At 38.1% G+C, this 17,243-nt stretch overlaps 1 protein-coding gene across 1 annotated transcript in view; it reads right to left on the reverse strand.

Moving 5' to 3' along the window:
• Positions 1-16,752, reverse strand: part of LOC104552101 (macrophage mannose receptor 1) — a 32,442-nt gene extending 15,690 nt beyond the window's left edge. Inside the window, exons 1-14 of the mRNA XM_061996183.1 lie at positions 16,593-16,752; positions 14,975-15,376; positions 13,157-13,330; positions 11,554-11,712; positions 10,561-10,674; positions 9,973-10,107; positions 8,962-9,144; positions 6,902-7,059; positions 6,136-6,249; positions 5,692-5,807; positions 5,330-5,478; positions 2,816-3,015; positions 1,324-1,451; positions 716-803 (exon numbers count right to left, since the gene is read on the reverse strand). Coding sequence (XP_061852167.1) covers positions 716-803; positions 1,324-1,451; positions 2,816-3,015; positions 5,330-5,478; positions 5,692-5,807; positions 6,136-6,249; positions 6,902-7,059; positions 8,962-9,144; positions 9,973-10,107; positions 10,561-10,674; positions 11,554-11,712; positions 13,157-13,330; positions 14,975-15,376; positions 16,593-16,650 — 2,178 coding nt within the window. The 5' untranslated portion in view covers positions 16,651-16,752. The remainder of the gene's footprint in view (positions 1-715; positions 804-1,323; positions 1,452-2,815; positions 3,016-5,329; positions 5,479-5,691; positions 5,808-6,135; positions 6,250-6,901; positions 7,060-8,961; positions 9,145-9,972; positions 10,108-10,560; positions 10,675-11,553; positions 11,713-13,156; positions 13,331-14,974; positions 15,377-16,592) is intronic.
• Positions 16,753-17,243: the final 491 nt, after the last annotated feature.

Raw genomic sequence — 17,243 nt, forward strand, 5'->3', positions numbered from 1 at the left:
ATGTCTTACAAACCTAGTGAAGAAGTTAACATCCAAATGGCAAGGGAAAAACGTTTGAAATAACCTACTTGAGATTTCAAAAAAGTTCTTTGTAAGATCATTTCCCAAAACTTTTCTGGCAACTACTGTGTGAGAGGATAAGAGGAAAGGTCCTTCTTTGGGTTAAAACGATGGAGAATAGAGAGGAGTACAGGGAGAGTAATAAGCAATGGAATCTAGTGGAAGCAATTTACACATCTGTGGATATGTACATGGGCTGGAGAGATGACAAGATAAATTCACAGAAATAAATTAAGATTACAGATCTAAAACTCTGGTTCTGAAAGACTCTGGGTCATCACTTCCTGGGGGATATAGGAGTGTACTGGGAAATACACTTTCTGTTTGATTAGCTTTTAGGATGCTTCTGGATATTGCCAGAGGATATAAGATCTGGTATGACAAATTGTTATGTTCGGATATCACGTGTTATTATATTCTTGGAAAAGAAAATGTGTTGTAGTGCTGTGCAGAAAGCTACAGATCCTGATGAGATAGAGATGATTTCCATGTATTCAAAAACATTGCCATGATTTTACTCGTGATAATAAAGGTTAACAGCCATGTAAGTATTTACAGGATTACTGCTTTCTCTGATGAGGATAACAGCAAAAAATGTGTGCAAAGTCCAAAACATCTTAAGCTACCAAATTTCATTACAAATTCATATACTCACTGGAGAGCCATCACTCCAGGCAAATCCTTCATCTGGATTCAGGGAAAATATACCAAGCCAAACTCTTTCGAAATAACATTGAGAGGCACTAACAAAAATCACAAGGCAGAGCAATGTGTAAACATCAACAATGAAAACATCCAGAAACACATCATTAAACTTTCTAGAGCACACTGTAAATTGCAGTGAACTTGTAATAATTACCCTACGACCTTTAGTGAAGGGAATACAGATGCATATGTTCTTCACTGAAATATCTAATACTTCTGTGGCTCAGGGGTAATGACTTATTTATCAGACTTACTAGTAGTATCAATCTAGTATTTCCTCTATGTTCTGTTTTCTAAGAAAGGCTTTCACCATTCAGCAAATGGTCTCAGGATTGACTACCTTCGAGGTGAGTCAAAAGTAAATACATTGGTCATGTTTTCTCCCTTGTTACAACTACCACACCTCCCAAGTTCATGTATTCCTAAATTATATCTAGCAACAATAGTACTTAGGTTTTTAATTTCCTGGGTATAAACAACTCTTTTTTTCATGAAACACTAAAAACATTCATGATAGATAGAACTGCAAAGCATCATAAATGTACAGAAGATACTCACCTCATTGCTTTTGATAGTAACACCGTCTCTTCTTTACTCTTAATGGTGACCAAATCTCCTCCTATTTGTCTACAAAAATCTCGAGCTTCAAGCCATGATTTCTTTTTAATATTTGATACACAAAAAACCTATGGAGAAATTACTTTAAAACATGTTATAGATATTATGGTAGAATAATCATAGTCTTGCTTACCCATAATTGAGGTTTCATACGTCCCATAAAAGTTGTGAAGAAAGGCAGCATTAATTACTCTGTTCATAACACTTTTGCACTAGAGTTGTCTAGCTAGGTAGTGCAGTGGTGAAAGACAAAGAGAAGGAATTATTAGGAGGGAATGCAACTCCCCTTAACTTATTTTACCTGGAGAAAGACCCAGGCCACCTTCCAGGTTAAGGGAAAGGAGAGTGGTTGTGGTGAAGAGGAAGGTTAACTTGGGAAGAGTCTGAAGATACAGGCAAAACAATTTCCTTATGGTGGTTTACAACTCTCACTTTACATTTTTGATATAATGTCTAACATTTTGCTAGTTTAACAGAATAAGCACAAGTTTGATCAAAGCTGAAGATGATGATTTGGAGATAAAGCAGCCCAAGTAAATAACATCACAGGTGAATTTTAAAGGATTTAAAAAATAATAAAAAGCCAGGGACTGATTAATTCAGTAAAATGATAAATATTAACAGCTCATACTTAGCACATTTGTATTCTGCATTATCTCAAATTAATGTTTGCACATTACCCTCATTTTTTGTTCAAAGTCCTTTTGCATGCCTGCTCAGACACTGAGTGTATTTCAAATACAGGCTATCTGCTGCTTCACATCAGAAACTCTCTAATAACTGTGCTTTGTGAACACTGGTTTAATTAACCTTTTGTATGACTTCTTCTGCCTTAATTTTAGGGAATAATATGCTTATCTTACCAAAGTCCAGCCTTAGGCATTGTGCTGCTTATGGGTACACTTCATAGTTTCCCAGCTTTGTTCCCTGAACTCTCACACATCTCAGACAAATATGTGATCTTTGCACAACCTAGTGAGAATTGATTAAAAAAGCCATGCTAACAACCAACTTTTCTGCTTCTGTTGTTTAATACACGGTTGGACATTGCTCTCAATAATTTTGCAAATATTAAGTTGTTTCTTGGTTGGTTTTGGGGTTTTTTGATGTCTTTCTAGGGGCTTTAAATGTATGTTCCTCCTCTTCCATTTTCTGCTCAAATTTATTCAACCCCAGGGGCACAAACTTTTACACTTTCTTTCCTCTGTCCTTCTCTTTCCCCTTGTGTCCAGTCCCTTCAACCTTATCTTTCTTCTTTATTTTCTCCTCTCTTATGAATAATTCCTTGTGATGTTGGGATTGGGGTTATTTTTGCTATATTCCAGTTTCAGGTATTACAAAATACAGCTGTCACTTCCCCCACCCCCCATCCCCCTCCTAAACACAGCAGTTCAAACCCTTTTTTTCTTCTTCTAACTGTCTAGGCACTTACTTTAAAACAGAAACTGCTATGGTCGTTTGACACCCAGCCCTCAGGGCATGTGGGGACCAGAGCAGTAGTTGGAATGGGAGGAGCTGTTGCATTCTTTGCCCATTGCTTACAGATATACTTTTGCTTTGTCTTGCAGTCAAGAACATCCCATAATCCAGCTGCAGACCCAGTTTTCATGGCTACACATCCTGGATTACTTCCTTTTTGAGAAACAAAAAACCCCACATTAGATATTTTATACAGTTTCATTCTTCTGAATTATTCAAGGCATAATTCTGAAAAACTTTGAGCAGTGGCCATTGGCTTCTTGTCATACAATGACACTTGAACAGCAGAGGTATATTTTAGGTGTTTTACACACAGGCAAAGAGTAGGATTTTCTGATTGAGAAGGTCATGAGCAGTTTGGGATCTTGTTTTTTTTTTAAGTTTGTAATGTCCTGCCTAATTAATTCTATGGGAAGAAATTAAGGTGAGTTGTGGTTTGGTTTTTGGTTGTGTGGGTTTTTTTTGGTTACAGTGAAAACCTGTGTTTTCAAGTAAGAATCTCATTCCTACTTACATAAAGCTTGTCTCATGTAGCATAACCTCAGTCACTAGTGATTCTCATACAGATGGAAGCAAAACCCTCAGTGCATACACTGGGCAGGCACAAAACTTTTGACAGAGACATGATGAAGCTTACCCAGGCACATTTGTTGTGATTTTAGTGTATTCTCTCAGAGGGAACTAGAGCTACATGCTTCACACAGGATGCAATTAAATGCACAGAATGGGCTTATACGATGGCTTATTTGTGTTATTTCTGTTTCATAATTATTCTGTTGAGAACAGATCTGGTATTTTGATAGACCTATCTACTAAGGTGCCAAGAACTGACTCCTAAAATGAAATGTTCAGCTCTAAGCCCATCATTTTGTGTTAACTCAATATATATATTTGTCCCCATGAGCATCACTTTGCTTGTGTCAAAGCTCACCTGCCATTTTACCGACCATGCTCTGTCACTTTGAGATCATTCTGAGATTCTCTCAGTCACATCTTTACTATCAGAAATAATTTAGTATCACCAGCAAATGTTGTCACCTCACTCTTTCACCTTTTTCAAGTTGCTGTAAGTTGAACAGCATGGGCTTGGCACAGATTGTTGGGGAGCTGATGACGAGTAGTCTTCTCTGTTTAAAATACATCTCCCATAAGAAACATCCTCCTACTCCTCTCTGTTTTTTAATCAAAGTTTTATTGACATAAGTATTTTTCTCTGTCAGATCAGATCAGCTAAAATTCTTTTGGTAGCTGAGACAGTCATACTAACTACATTTCCCTTATTTGTATGCTTTTGGCTCCTGTGGTGAGCTCCAAGAGATCTGTGAGCATCACCTCCCTTTACACAAGTAACTTTATTTATCTTTCCCACTATATCTTCTTTCTTCCATCCTTTATTACAGATTCAGGGAATTTACCAATGACTTATTGATCTGTATTTCCCCATATCTCCTTGGATCTATTTTAAATGTTGGCACCAAATTTGCTTTTCTTGGTTTTTTTTCTCCCCTAGCTTTCAAGTCAGTTTTAGCAACTAGTTAGTTGCTAAAGTAGACCATTAATGTTTGCTTTATAGGATGCTTTTGGATGCTTTTGCAGCTATGCTTAGTGCTGACCTGCTACTCTTCAGGTCATCCATTTGTTCCATAATCTATTCTCCTGGAATTTCATCTTGAAATAGACTGTGTGATCACATTCTCACAAAGAGACTTTCCAGCACAGAAAGCCCATTTTCTTCCTCACTGAGCACAGATGTGAGGGAACTCATTTTTCTTCACTGTTCCAGACTGATGTTGGAGTGCTCCCTTTACAATCTGATCATCTGCTGGCACCACAGACTGTCTAGCAAGCTTTCTTTTTGTGGTATTTACTGAAGTTTTATAACTCTGTCTTTCACAGACTTTTCATTATTTTTGGTTTACATTAAATAACCTCACAGGAGGTTTTTGTGAAAGTTTTCAGTAAAATGATAGTATATCTTCAGCAGGAGTGTGTTACTTCATAGCATTTTGAAACCTTGTTTTCTGTACACAGGATGATCCTGTGAATGCAGTTTTCTTTGCATTAAAAGTAAAAAAAAAGGCATGATCATTTTTGTTACTGTGATTTTGTAATTCTAACTGAACATCCTTATTACAGTTGCTCTGTTTCAGACTTTTCTCCCAGTCTAACTTTACCAATAGAGGGATGAGTGTTGAGTCATCTCAGGAACTGCCTGTAATTCCTGTTCATCTCTTTATGAAGATGAGCCAAAAGGTTAATCTTATGGATAAATACATCAGATATCCTAATGTAAAACTGCAGTTCAAATTGCTCCCTCTGAAATTAAAAGATGGGGTTTCAGAACTGACAGTTCTTGAAAACATATTCTGAAAGCTTAAAGCACAAAACTCAGAGGACATTGCCAACCCAAACCCAAAGGAGACCACAACCTCACGGAGTGCCTACCACCTATTGGCATGGCACTTACCAGGCATTGCTACATCCCAGTGTGTGAAGGACACAGCTTCACCATTGGCCCATCTGAAAGTGCCTTGGTCCTCCATGTCAGAGAGACCAAGCCAGAAATATTTCTCAGGTCTCAGCCCAATAAGGCTAATCAGATAGGCTTGTTCATACCTGTAAAAGGAATCATAAAGAGGTAAGTGAAAACAAAGTTGTTTATCCAAGTCCTACTTACCTAATCTTATGATTAATCCTCTTCTTTTCCTTGCTTCAAACTAGGGGAGAAGACCTTACTATAGGATCTTGATGTTGTGTTAGAATTGTGTTTCCAGACATTTTTATGCAACCTTTAGCTTTTTACTAACCAAGAAAAATTCATTATCATACCTACTTTCAACTGTGGCTAGGTAACCTTTTTCTCCATCACAAGTGATGTTAGCTTCTGAAAACGTTGCTGGAGCATGTCCAATAAAATAGCAGTAGGTCCCATATCTTCTCCATCCCTGTAACATGATTTTAGGACTTCCATATAACTTCTACATAACTGTGATTATCATGCATTAGGTGAGCTATACCACTTCATAATGAATGAAACACAGGAATCATGAATATTAGGAATTAGAAACCTTTTGCAATGAAAATACAGATTCCTTCTAAGTCATTTCTCTAAGTTACTTTCTAAAGTTTAAAGTAACTGTGAGAGGAACTTCATCATAAACAAAGCAATGATCTCTCTATAAAGAATACAATTAATTCAAATAATTCTAGATGATTCTCAGACAAGGTACTTAGTTGATCTAGGAGGCTGATGTTCCATTCTTATGTACTTACTTTTTTGCAACCTGCATCAGTAATTTCCTTTGCTCTAACTATTTGGGTCATAGGTTTTCTTTTACAAATGTAGCCAGCTTTATTCTCACAGACATAGTCTGCCCAATAGCCATCCTGTGGTGGGGAAAAGAGTGAAACAATGATGAGATTAAGATGAATAAAGAAAATTACTACTTTTTTTTTCTTTACATTGACAAATATTTTTCTTTCCCCTTTCATTTTCAAAGAGATTTTCTTCCCCTTATCCAATTTCTCTAGTTGATAACATAAATAACTCTGCTCACATTCAGTGAAATAGTAGACTGGGCTATATTAGTACAGCTATGGATGACAGTGATAAGAAGGGATGAGGGAGCAAGGAGATGGTCCCAGACCTGTTCTGCAAGGTCTTGCACAGGCAGTTGTGCCACGAAGGGATTGGTAAATGAGCAGGCAGAAAGGAGGCAGCAGGGATCCCCACGTGCCACCTTTACCACTGGGAGGAAAGTTTGAGTAGAATGTTCTCAAACTACATTCAGAGCACTCAGAGACCTGTTTTATAGCCCTAATAACTTCATTAAGCTCGTCTGAAAGTCACCAAAGAGAGGATTTCATTAGTAATGCAGTAAAGCTGTCATTTTATGTTCTCCTTATTTAATGAAAGATCATATGTAACCTCATCCATACTTTTTCTCTGGCCCTAGTCAGTTGCTGAAAGAGGCGAATTTTCCTTTTATTGATAAGTTAATTTCAGTATTGAAGTAAAACATGTATTGAATAATGTTACCTGGCCCTTTATCAGTACACAATCCTCTGGCCTGTTGTTTGTAGTGGATGGCTCTCCCAGGTGCCATTTTGTGTATGTCACTGGCATACCATCACTCCATTCAAAATACATTTGAACCTTGTGGTCATTCAGCCCAATCCATAGCTTGTCTGTTGGCTCTGAAACATGGATACATAGAACTAAATAAAAGACCTCTTATGTCACTACATCCTCTCCACAGCACCATTAAGCTCTAAAACATATAATCCCTTTCTAAAACTATGTTGCACAACGGTTTGATACATTAATTGACAACAGGGATGAAGCTGGAACACAAAAAGTTCCACTTAAACATAAGAAAAAACTCTTTCACTGTGAGGTGAGGGAGCCCTGGCACAGGCTGCCCAGAGGGGTTGTGGAGGCTCCTTCCTTGGAGGTCTTTAAGACCTGCCTGGACATGTTCCTATGCGACCTGATCTAGGTGAACCTGCTTCTGCAGGGGGGTTGGACTGGATGATCGCTAAAGGTCCCTTCCAACCCTACCATTCTGTGATTCTATGATTGTATAATATTTTCATATAGATATTTGAATAAAGGCAGTATGCTCAGTTAAAAAACCAAACCAAAACAGGCTATGATTAAATCCCTGCACTGAGTTAAAAAAATTTGCTTTTCTTCCCCATAGCAGTGGGAGAAGAGCAAATTACCAGACTAATGGTAATACATTAAGGTGGTATGATAGAACTGTGTGAGTAGTTGCACTAATCAGCTTTTAAATATTGGTTTTCTACAACTTGAATTGTGAATATTTTAAGCCTCCTTCAGCAAAATTAAATAAGAAGAGAAAACTTCTAAGCCTGGAACCCAGCCCTAGACCAATTTGTTCAAATAATCAGTAAAATCAAAATTTCAACAACATCCAAAACTCAGCAGGGAAAGGCTGTGAGCAACTGAATTTAACTTTGAGGCTGGCCCTGCTCCGAGCCAAGGCAGGATCAAATGACCTTTGAGATTCCTTCTGGCCTAAAACAGTGGATGATCTTATGCTTTTAGGCATTCTTAATGAGAAGAAAGCAAGTAAAAATGAAAGGCAGATTTAGGTAGCATTCACAAAAATGGGAAGGAAAGTATGCTGTTTTTTGTTGAGACAGAGTTGACAGCTGGGGTTAAACCACAACAAAAAGAGAAATACAAAAGCACATTCACAATTTCATCAGTACTCACTAAACTGGGGTATGATAACAACATCAAAAAGGAAACCAAAGCTATCTTCTTGCATTGTTAGACATTAAATAGACAAATTATTCTTTCTGAAGAAAGAGTTTTCTTCTGTCTTGAACAACTTTCACATTTTCAATAGTTAATTAAGGCTTTCATTACCTCCAAGCATGGGGAAAACAGGGCACAAAGTAGGAACAAGTCTACAGACTCCTCACATTTCTGCCAGGGATATTGAAACAGCCATGGCAAGACCACACTGATATGTTAGATCCAGTGACCTGAGTATAATTCTTTAGGCAGTTCAGGCTGCTTGCTGCACACAGCTTGCTGCCTGGAAGCCACCTTGGTTAGCATTGCTCATATCTTCCATCTGGCAGTGCAGAAAGTTAAACTTTGCTTTTGTAGATTTCTTTCATCGCTTCTTCACAGAGGTGAGAACTTGCTGATCTAAGTGCTGGCTGACCACAAGATGTGAAGAGTGACAGTGTCACATTTTACATTCCTCATATGCACAGAAAGCAGTACAAATATGTTTAAATGTATTCTTTCAAATCAGAAGTTATATTTCATAAGCCTTTCACTAAGAAAGCTTCTCAGTGGGACAACTGATGTCTTTCTACCCTCTTGCAAAGCAAAGTACAAGTTAAGACAGTTGTGTAAGTCTACAAGTTGCAGCAGAGGAGGCAGCATCTGTCTTGAAGTAGAATGAAAAACCCTGCACCAGCTTAACACCACTGGACCTCTGGCTGCTTCCATGCCTTTAGTTGCAATGTTTCATGTTAATACACTTGCTGCTTCCCAATTCAACTAGCTTGTGCTTCTTATATGCAAAGACAAAATCCACCTCTGGAAACACTCACTGTACCCAAGCTGAGACACGATAAAGCTGTGCTCCTCAAGGCTTTGGATGCTGGCCAGCTGACTCCCTTCCTTCTGACAAGAGGCCAAAGCTTCTTCCCATTGTTTCGTCTCCCTGAAGATCTTGTAACAATGATCTAGATAAGGTACCCATCCATCTGGACAAGTAACAGGTCCAATATCAGCTAGGAAAAAATATCAGTGTTTTAGAGTAGTTCAAACACCAGGCAAGGGACATGAAACTGAAAATACTTTCACTTATTCTGTGCAAAAGTTCTACACTAAGAATTATCTTTGAAATTCTCATAAGGATACTATGGACACAAAAGCTAGTAAATATAAATACTATGCTAAACCTGTCATTTTTTAGCTTGGAAAAGGAAAGTTTTTTATTACAAATACTATTTAATGCAAATTATAAGGTTCTTAAATACTGAAATGTCTGTAACAAATACAATAATGTATTAATGATAACAGCTTCTGCATTACTTAGTACTTATTTCTCAGATGAGAGTGATCAGAAATCAACTGCACCTAACAGAATGCTTTTGAATCTTTGAATGATTAAATATAGAGGAAAAGTCACCTAGACAGCTTTACAACTAGATATATACATACAAAACACCAACAGAGAAACATTTATACACTTAAAATATCTTTTCTCTGTGCAATATGTCAATCTTTTTTCTTTTTGCTTATTTTTTACTATTGTCCCTCTTCTGAAAAAGAATTTTTGGTTTGTTTTCACTGGTCATTCTCAGTAGTGTGTGTATTCAGAAAGGGAGACCTGACTACCAAAACTCAGATGGATGGGACAAGTTGGACCATACTTTATTTTCACTTGTTTCATTCTGTGTGTGACTCTAAAACAGCCTAGAAAGGATGCCATGATTCTAAAAAGCAAGATAAACAAGAAATAGTTCCTATTTCTAATAAAATTATCTTACTCATCTTTGTCAATGTGAATGCCAAGCAATTCAGATAGCAGCTTCTACTTTTAATTATCAACATACCTGAGGGAACCAAGGTAAAGTTTCTTTTCTTGCAAATGTAGCCAAGTCGCTCTTCACATTCCAAGTTTTTCCATTTAGCTTTTGTTTCAGGATTCAGAACCACACAGAATTTTCCAGATTTTGGGGAGGGGTTTCCTTTGGGAAAGGTATAAAAATAAGAGTCAACTTTTCTGAAAAGCAAATAGAGTTCCAAGCTCTAAATGCACAGGAGAAATGACTCCTGGCTGAAGTGAGAGACTAAAAATACATGTCTCTTCCAGCTTTGGCAAGAACAGGTAGATCTCTCGTGGTGGGAATGTCTGTATGAAATGTTGTATCATTTAAGTAGATGTGAACAAGTAACCCACTCATACTTTTGTTGCTAGAGCCAAGAAACAGACTGTATTTTTGGGAAAGACAGTATTACTTTGAAAGCTAAAATCTTTTTTGCAATCCATAGAAGTCTGTGGCTTATGTTTCTATAGATAAAGCTAGAAAAGCTAAAATATGTATCCCATAGCATATCTGGTAGCAGAATTTAAAGCTGTAATTGAAAAATAGATATATTTCTTTCCCCCTTCAGAAAGACAGAATCGAAGTCACAGCCACCTGGAGCCCAGTTTAGGTACTGAAAAGGGCTGCCTCCAATCCACTCCCATCCACTCCTCAAGTCCAATCTGTTGAGTCCAATCCACAGTGCAGAATCTGTACCTTCTATTAAATCTGAGTAACCAAAGGAGAGAAATTATTTTATAAATCACTTTTTAAAGCAGTTATCAGTCATAATGTCTCTAGGGAGACTTATAATTCTTAAATATGTAACTACAAATATCTTTAGATACTGAGATACCTGATGAATTAAAATATGCCAAAGCTTTGATTACAGTGAAAAGCAAATAAACAAATCCCTTTCTTATTCTATCACCTAATGCAAAATGAGCACAGATGAGATACCACAGAGTGTATCCATAATGAAATTGTTGCTGTGGAATAGGCTAAGTTCCTATTAATACAATCAATACAACATTGGATTGATTTAAGTAGAAATGTCAGTATAGTGTAAGTATAAAGAATTACAATTAATCTCTTAAAAGTTAAATTCATCATTAAAAATAACATGACTGAGTTTCTTCTGTGCCACTTCTCTAGCAATACACGGGCAGGAAAACCCACAATTTGAGATCTATGAACAATTATACTTTTCAGTTTGTCAAATGACCTTTCTTTTGGTGCAAAAATACCTCTTTTCTCTTATTTTCAACGGGGTTTCAAAGTTTCTTTTGACCAAAAAACAACAAAACCTTCATTTCAATTGCAGATGTTTTATAGTTCATTAAAAAAATTAAACAACAATGTTCTGCTATAACATTTTTTAACAGAAAGTCAGACTGTCACACTTGTAAGATGCTGGAATACTTTGAATTCTGTTTAAACTTGGCAGAGGTTTTGATATGAACTTGCAGATTCTAAAATATGTTGTTTACTTACTCATGCGTATTTAGAGACTTAGTCACTAACTAAAACCATACTATGAAGCTTTTAGCTGTGCTGGCAGACTGCACAGACCCTGAACATAAGCCAAGGTTTGCTTTACTCCCTTACCTTTAAGGTATGTTTGCTCATGGATGTTGGTGATACTCAATAGCTCTGCATTTTGCTGCTGACAGCTCTTCCTGGCTTGGTGCCACGTGAGAGCTGAGTCAGAGTTTATTTGGTAGTGGGTATTTGTTAAGAGATCTGTAGTCCAGGTGCTGTCTTCATCTGTGGAATAAAAGATTAATTAATTTGGGTGTAATAGTAACTCACAAAAATGAGTTGCAGGTTCTTGTTGTGTGTGTCATTCTCGGTAAACATCACCTGTGCTGTTCTTTGAAGAGCACTGGAAACATTATGAGTGGGATGGAGAAGGATGAAGTTAACATCTGTAAACTGATAAATATTGCCTCCTGTTCTGTGAGGATACATAATCCAGGAATTACTACAGGGGAAGTGATGACATAGAAAAATATATTACATGGAGTGCTGTGGCAGCAATCCTAGGTGAAATCTATAAAAAGATATGAAATATCTCTTCCTGGAGAGCAGTTCCTTCTGAGAGCTGTAAGAACAAGCTCTAGGCCTCAATTAAGCATCAAAACTGTTCTCCCACTTGCAAAGAGCTTCTGGATGTGCCTATCACACAGCTTCAGTGTGCAGGCAGTGCAACGGTGCTGAGCTGCACTGTCCTCCTCCTCTGATTACCTTTTTGTCTTTAGTCTGTTGAAGACCTGTACGTGCCCAATAAAGCACAATACAAAACTGATTCAGATATTTGAATATTCCAAAAAGTCAGCATGAAGCTGAAATCTGGGACTGACTTTTAAAAGCTTTGAAAATTATTAATTGTCCCTATGTCACATGCCATTTAGACTCAGCATCCTACATATCTTTGTAGGGACAACAAAATCCACCTGACTATGGATTTGGACTACAACAAAAGCACATTTTGAATCAACTGGACTAAAGAGTCCTTTTAATCAAAAAAAGGTGTAATGTTGAGCAGGATCAATGGGGAGGAATGTAAGGAAAAGCTGAGAAGTGTTAGGAGTCTTCAACACCTTGAATGCAAAGCTCTCCCTGACAAGAACAAGGCTCTAAAGGGAAGTGGAAGGGGAAGTGACCAAAGAAATGGAAGAAAGTGATTGAAGTTGTAGAGAAATGCCATGGATGGGAGGCAGTTATCAGAAGAAGTGGAAAGACTGCTTCCCAGGCAGTATGAATAGGGCTTAATAGCATGAATACAAGAACATATCCCACTTAAGAACAAAAATATTCACGTGAGAATCCTGCAGATGAAACATAAACTTCATCATTAATCCTCCTGCAGCACCCATTTCTGTGCTCACATCCATTACAATGGGTGTCTACAGGGAAGATAATGACAGCACGTGTCCTGGGAAACAGAGAGGAGCTCAAAGTTATCAGGCTGCTCAGCAACACCCCCACTACTAGTGGTACTGCATGCTCTTTTACTCTTCAAGCACATGTTTCTCCCCATCTTTATGCAACACGTCAGTTCCTTGCAGAGACAGCTGCAGGATGTGGCTATACATCATATACTAAAATGAGTTCTTGTAAACTGTGTGTTATTCCAAAGCCATTCATATTCTAGGACTGGTTAGACAAAACCACGCTGAGGGGAACCACGTGGGAACAGGAAACTCACCTTTGGATGGGCACAACCCATATAGCTGGTCTGTGTCGTAGTCTGCAGTGGTTGCACACCAGAGCCGTCCATCTGAGCGGCCAGCAGCTGTGCACTCGGCGTGCCAGCGCTTATTGAACAGGAAAGGGAATACACACGGTGCCCCAAAAGCATTTCCCAGCAGTGTAAAAGTCTCTGAAAAGGCAAAACGGTAACAATGATATGGAAAATAAAGCATGAATGCAAACTGGGAGGAAGGTGAAGCCTACACTGGTGCCTAAATGTCATTGCAGAGTGCTGCTGTGTTGCCTTTCCCATAGCCATAACAACATTAATGTCAACATTCTTTCAAGAGGGACAAGGAACTTCTAGAGAATGCAGTGCAAGGTCACCAGGTTGATCAGGGGACTGGAGCATCTTTCTTACGAGGAAAGGCTGCAGGACCTGGAATTGTTCAGTCTGGAGAAGGGAAGACTGAGATGGGACTTCACTAACACCTACAAGGATTTAAAAGGTGTATGTCAAGAGGATGGGGCAGTACTTTTTTTCTATTGTCTCAAGTGACAGGACAAAGGGTAATGGACAAAAGCTGGAACACAAGAAGTTCCATTTAAACATACTAAAAAAATACTTTACTGTAAGGATGAGGGAGCCCTGCCACAGGGTGCCCAGGGAGGGTGTGGAGTCTCCAACTCTGTACGTTTTCAAAGCTCACCTGGATGCATTACCATCCAACCTGATTGAGGTGAACCTGCTTTAGCAGGGGGCTTGGACTAGAGGATGCTTAGAGGTTCCTTCCAGCCCCGCCATTCTATGGTTCTATGCCTTTAAGGAAAAGTTGCTTACATTTGTTAATTTGCATTTGTAGTGTCATTCTGATGTAATATTTTATAGAGGAGGTCTACAACTAGATTTTTCTTCTGACCAAGATGTTTTTACAAGCTTAATGTGGCTTCACAGTGTTACCCTAAGACACTACTATTTTAAATAGTGTTAAGATTTATTGACAATGTGCAAGAGGAGAAATTAAGATTTAAAAGTCCTGCATCCTGGAAAAAGTACACATCAGGTTAGACAGCTGTCTCCTTTTTCATTCCAGTAACCACTCAAGTATCTCACATATGGTAGAGCAGCTCCCACATGCACAGCTCAGAGTTTTACACTCAAATATTCTGCGATATGGTTTTTAAAGCAATTCATTCTGGCTGTGAGAAAGCCATTCAGAACAATCAGACTTCAGCTAATCACAAAGGATAATTGCACTGGTAATTGTAATTATTAAATGCACATCCTCATCTGCTGAGTCACAAAAACCACACTTTCTCTGCCTACACTGGTACTTTCAGCCCTTTCTCAGCTCACCCATGTAGTGCATCTTTCTTAAAGATGTGATTTCATTTTCATGCTGTTGTATGAGAAACTTATCAGTATTTATATTCCCTATTAACAATGCAGTGACACATTAGAGTGAGCAATAGTGACTTTAAAGAATATTTATATATAGAATAAGTATTTATACATGTATATACTAATATTATACATTCATATAATAGTAGAATATATGTAATCTACAGAATATATTTAATACTTCTAAAACGAATATATTGCAATACATATACTAAAACCATGTCTATTATATAATGTGTAAAGACATTCTATGTATATAATACATATTTGGCCATGAGTACAACATTAAATTCAAGGCTAACTCTCTCAATACACTGATTTTTCTAAAACTGATGGTGACTAAAGGAATCAGAATAATCTGTCAATGATCCAAAACACTCAAATGCTGACAAAGAAATTATTGCAAAGGAAGAAAGAATCAATTTTTCGTACCTTCATATCCCCTGGAACATAAAATATCCATAGCCCCATAGATCTTCCACTTATTGCTTGCACTCAACCTCTTCTTTAACAAAACATTATCATGTTCTTCATTGCCAGGACTGAAAAACAAATCTTCTCCTTGTATTGCAAGGAGGCTTTCGTTTCTGCATTCCCACCACTGGAGCTCACTTGTTTGATTACACGGATATAGGGTGATCACAGTCTGATCCTCCTTTGATGGCACTCCCAGGCATAGGTTAAATCTCACACTCATAAGCTGATGATCAGTGATCCACCTGAATTTTTGTGATTCGTTGTCTTGATGGCAAGTGGCAGTTCTAACTGACTGTGTGATAGATGTCTGAAGACAGAGTTTGTTCACTTCATTATATATTAAAAATGCTCCAGTGTCTGTAAAACAAAACACCATACAGTGAATGGTTAATAAAGAAGGATGTATAGTGGATTTATGATATGGTTCTGCTTCCCATTCACATGAACAAGGAATTGTTGCATTCATATTAGATAAAAGCATCATGGTTTTGAGCCAAGTCCACTGCAACATCAATTTTACTGACTAAAAAGCAATGAGGTAGACAGTAGGATATGTATTTCATTATTATAGGTCACCATACTGTGGATTAATGTCAGCAGCATCAGCAGCTTGTTGGATTGATGTACATCACTCACGAATTCCCTCAATCACAATGCTATCACCATTATTACCCTCTTTCACCTGTCCTCAGATGGATGGCCTTATAGACCTCTGAACTCTATAAACTTTCCCCACCCTGCCAGATATTACAAGCCTTCTATTGGGCTCACAGCCATCTTTGCAGAGCCATTTGTCTCCACACTCCTGCATCCATATTTCCTTTCCTTTTCTCTTTATAAATGTGGGTGAACACCTGTGGGCCTCACAGGGAGCACCCTGAGCTCACTGGTCTTTCTGACCCACAAGAGTATCTGCTATGAGCCATTGCAACTTAAAACTAGGCAATCACAGCCTGGGAAAGTACCAAGGACTGCATAGTAGTGGCACACTTTTACTCAGGAGTTACAAGGCTAAAAGGATTTAACCTTAAACATCCAGGTCTCCAGAGGCCATCTGTTTAATACCTATGGCAGAAGTGCAGCTAAAGGGATAACAGCAATATTGCCATTGCAATACTTCAGCAACTTTCCTGAACTTAATCTGACTTTATGTCACAAAAAACTTCACTTCATCCACTCTGTCAGTGCCAGTGAATTCAGTGAGTCTGTTCAAAACAGGAAATGAAAAGAATCCTTTTTATAAGCAGTGAGTCTCTCTGGACTGCACAGCCATCATCTGTGAACATCTTAATATCCTACAAATACATCCACATTTCAACAGTCCTGAAGTTTTTCCTGTCTGATTTTGCTAACCATTACCCAGACAGCTTACAAGTCAGAGTGCAGAAGTAAGAAATAGGAAGGTAACAGACATATAAACATGTTTCACTGGTTTATTAAGTCTCATCTTCTGGGGTTATTGAAGGGATAATGGCACTATGTATAAATAGAGCTACTAAGGATTCAATCTTTGCTTCCATCATGGAAGCATTTTCACAAACACATTTACAGGAGGCAAGCAGGAGGCACTTACCTGCCAGCTGCAAAGCACTATGAACACGAGAAAGAACCAGCAAGAACACAGGGAACATAACTGTAAATGCTGTTTTCTGTTATTCTCTTAAGCAAAAGCTGGATGATGAGATTTGATGGCAGTAAAGTCCTGCTAAAGAGAGGATGATGACCAGTCCTTCTCAGTTTCCAATGCTGTGTGGTTGCTTAGAAAGCTCTGGGTGCTAAATAAGGAAATATTCTGTCACATGCCATGTTTCAAAGAAACCAAGTCAACACAGGGCAAATTTTGCCTTTAAAAAGGAATCAGCTCTCACTGAGAGCAAACTATACTGCCTTGGGAAAGCAGGTATTACATGGAAGGCTACATCTCAGTGCTTTCCTGCTGTCCATCCTGAAGAGATATCTGGGGAGCTCATGGGATCAAATCTAAAATGTCTTTCTTTCTACATGATTATCCTATGGACCTTCATTTCTGCTTAAATGCAAGTAGGAGACCAGCACCCAAAGTTACCTGAAAAATAGCTCATTTGAAAAACAATATTCATTTTCCTGGTGAAGTAGGTCAATCTTGTCAGACAGCCATCCCAAGAGCCAGCCACAATTTCAGGAGACACCACATATCTCTTCTTACCCAGATCACAGAGCAAGCTCTCAAGAATTTGGTTTCCAA

The sequence above is a fragment of the Colius striatus genome, chromosome 5 (genome assembly GCF_028858725.1).
Source record: "Colius striatus isolate bColStr4 chromosome 5, bColStr4.1.hap1, whole genome shotgun sequence".
In the NCBI taxonomy this organism is placed as follows: Eukaryota; Metazoa; Chordata; class Aves; order Coliiformes; family Coliidae; genus Colius; species Colius striatus.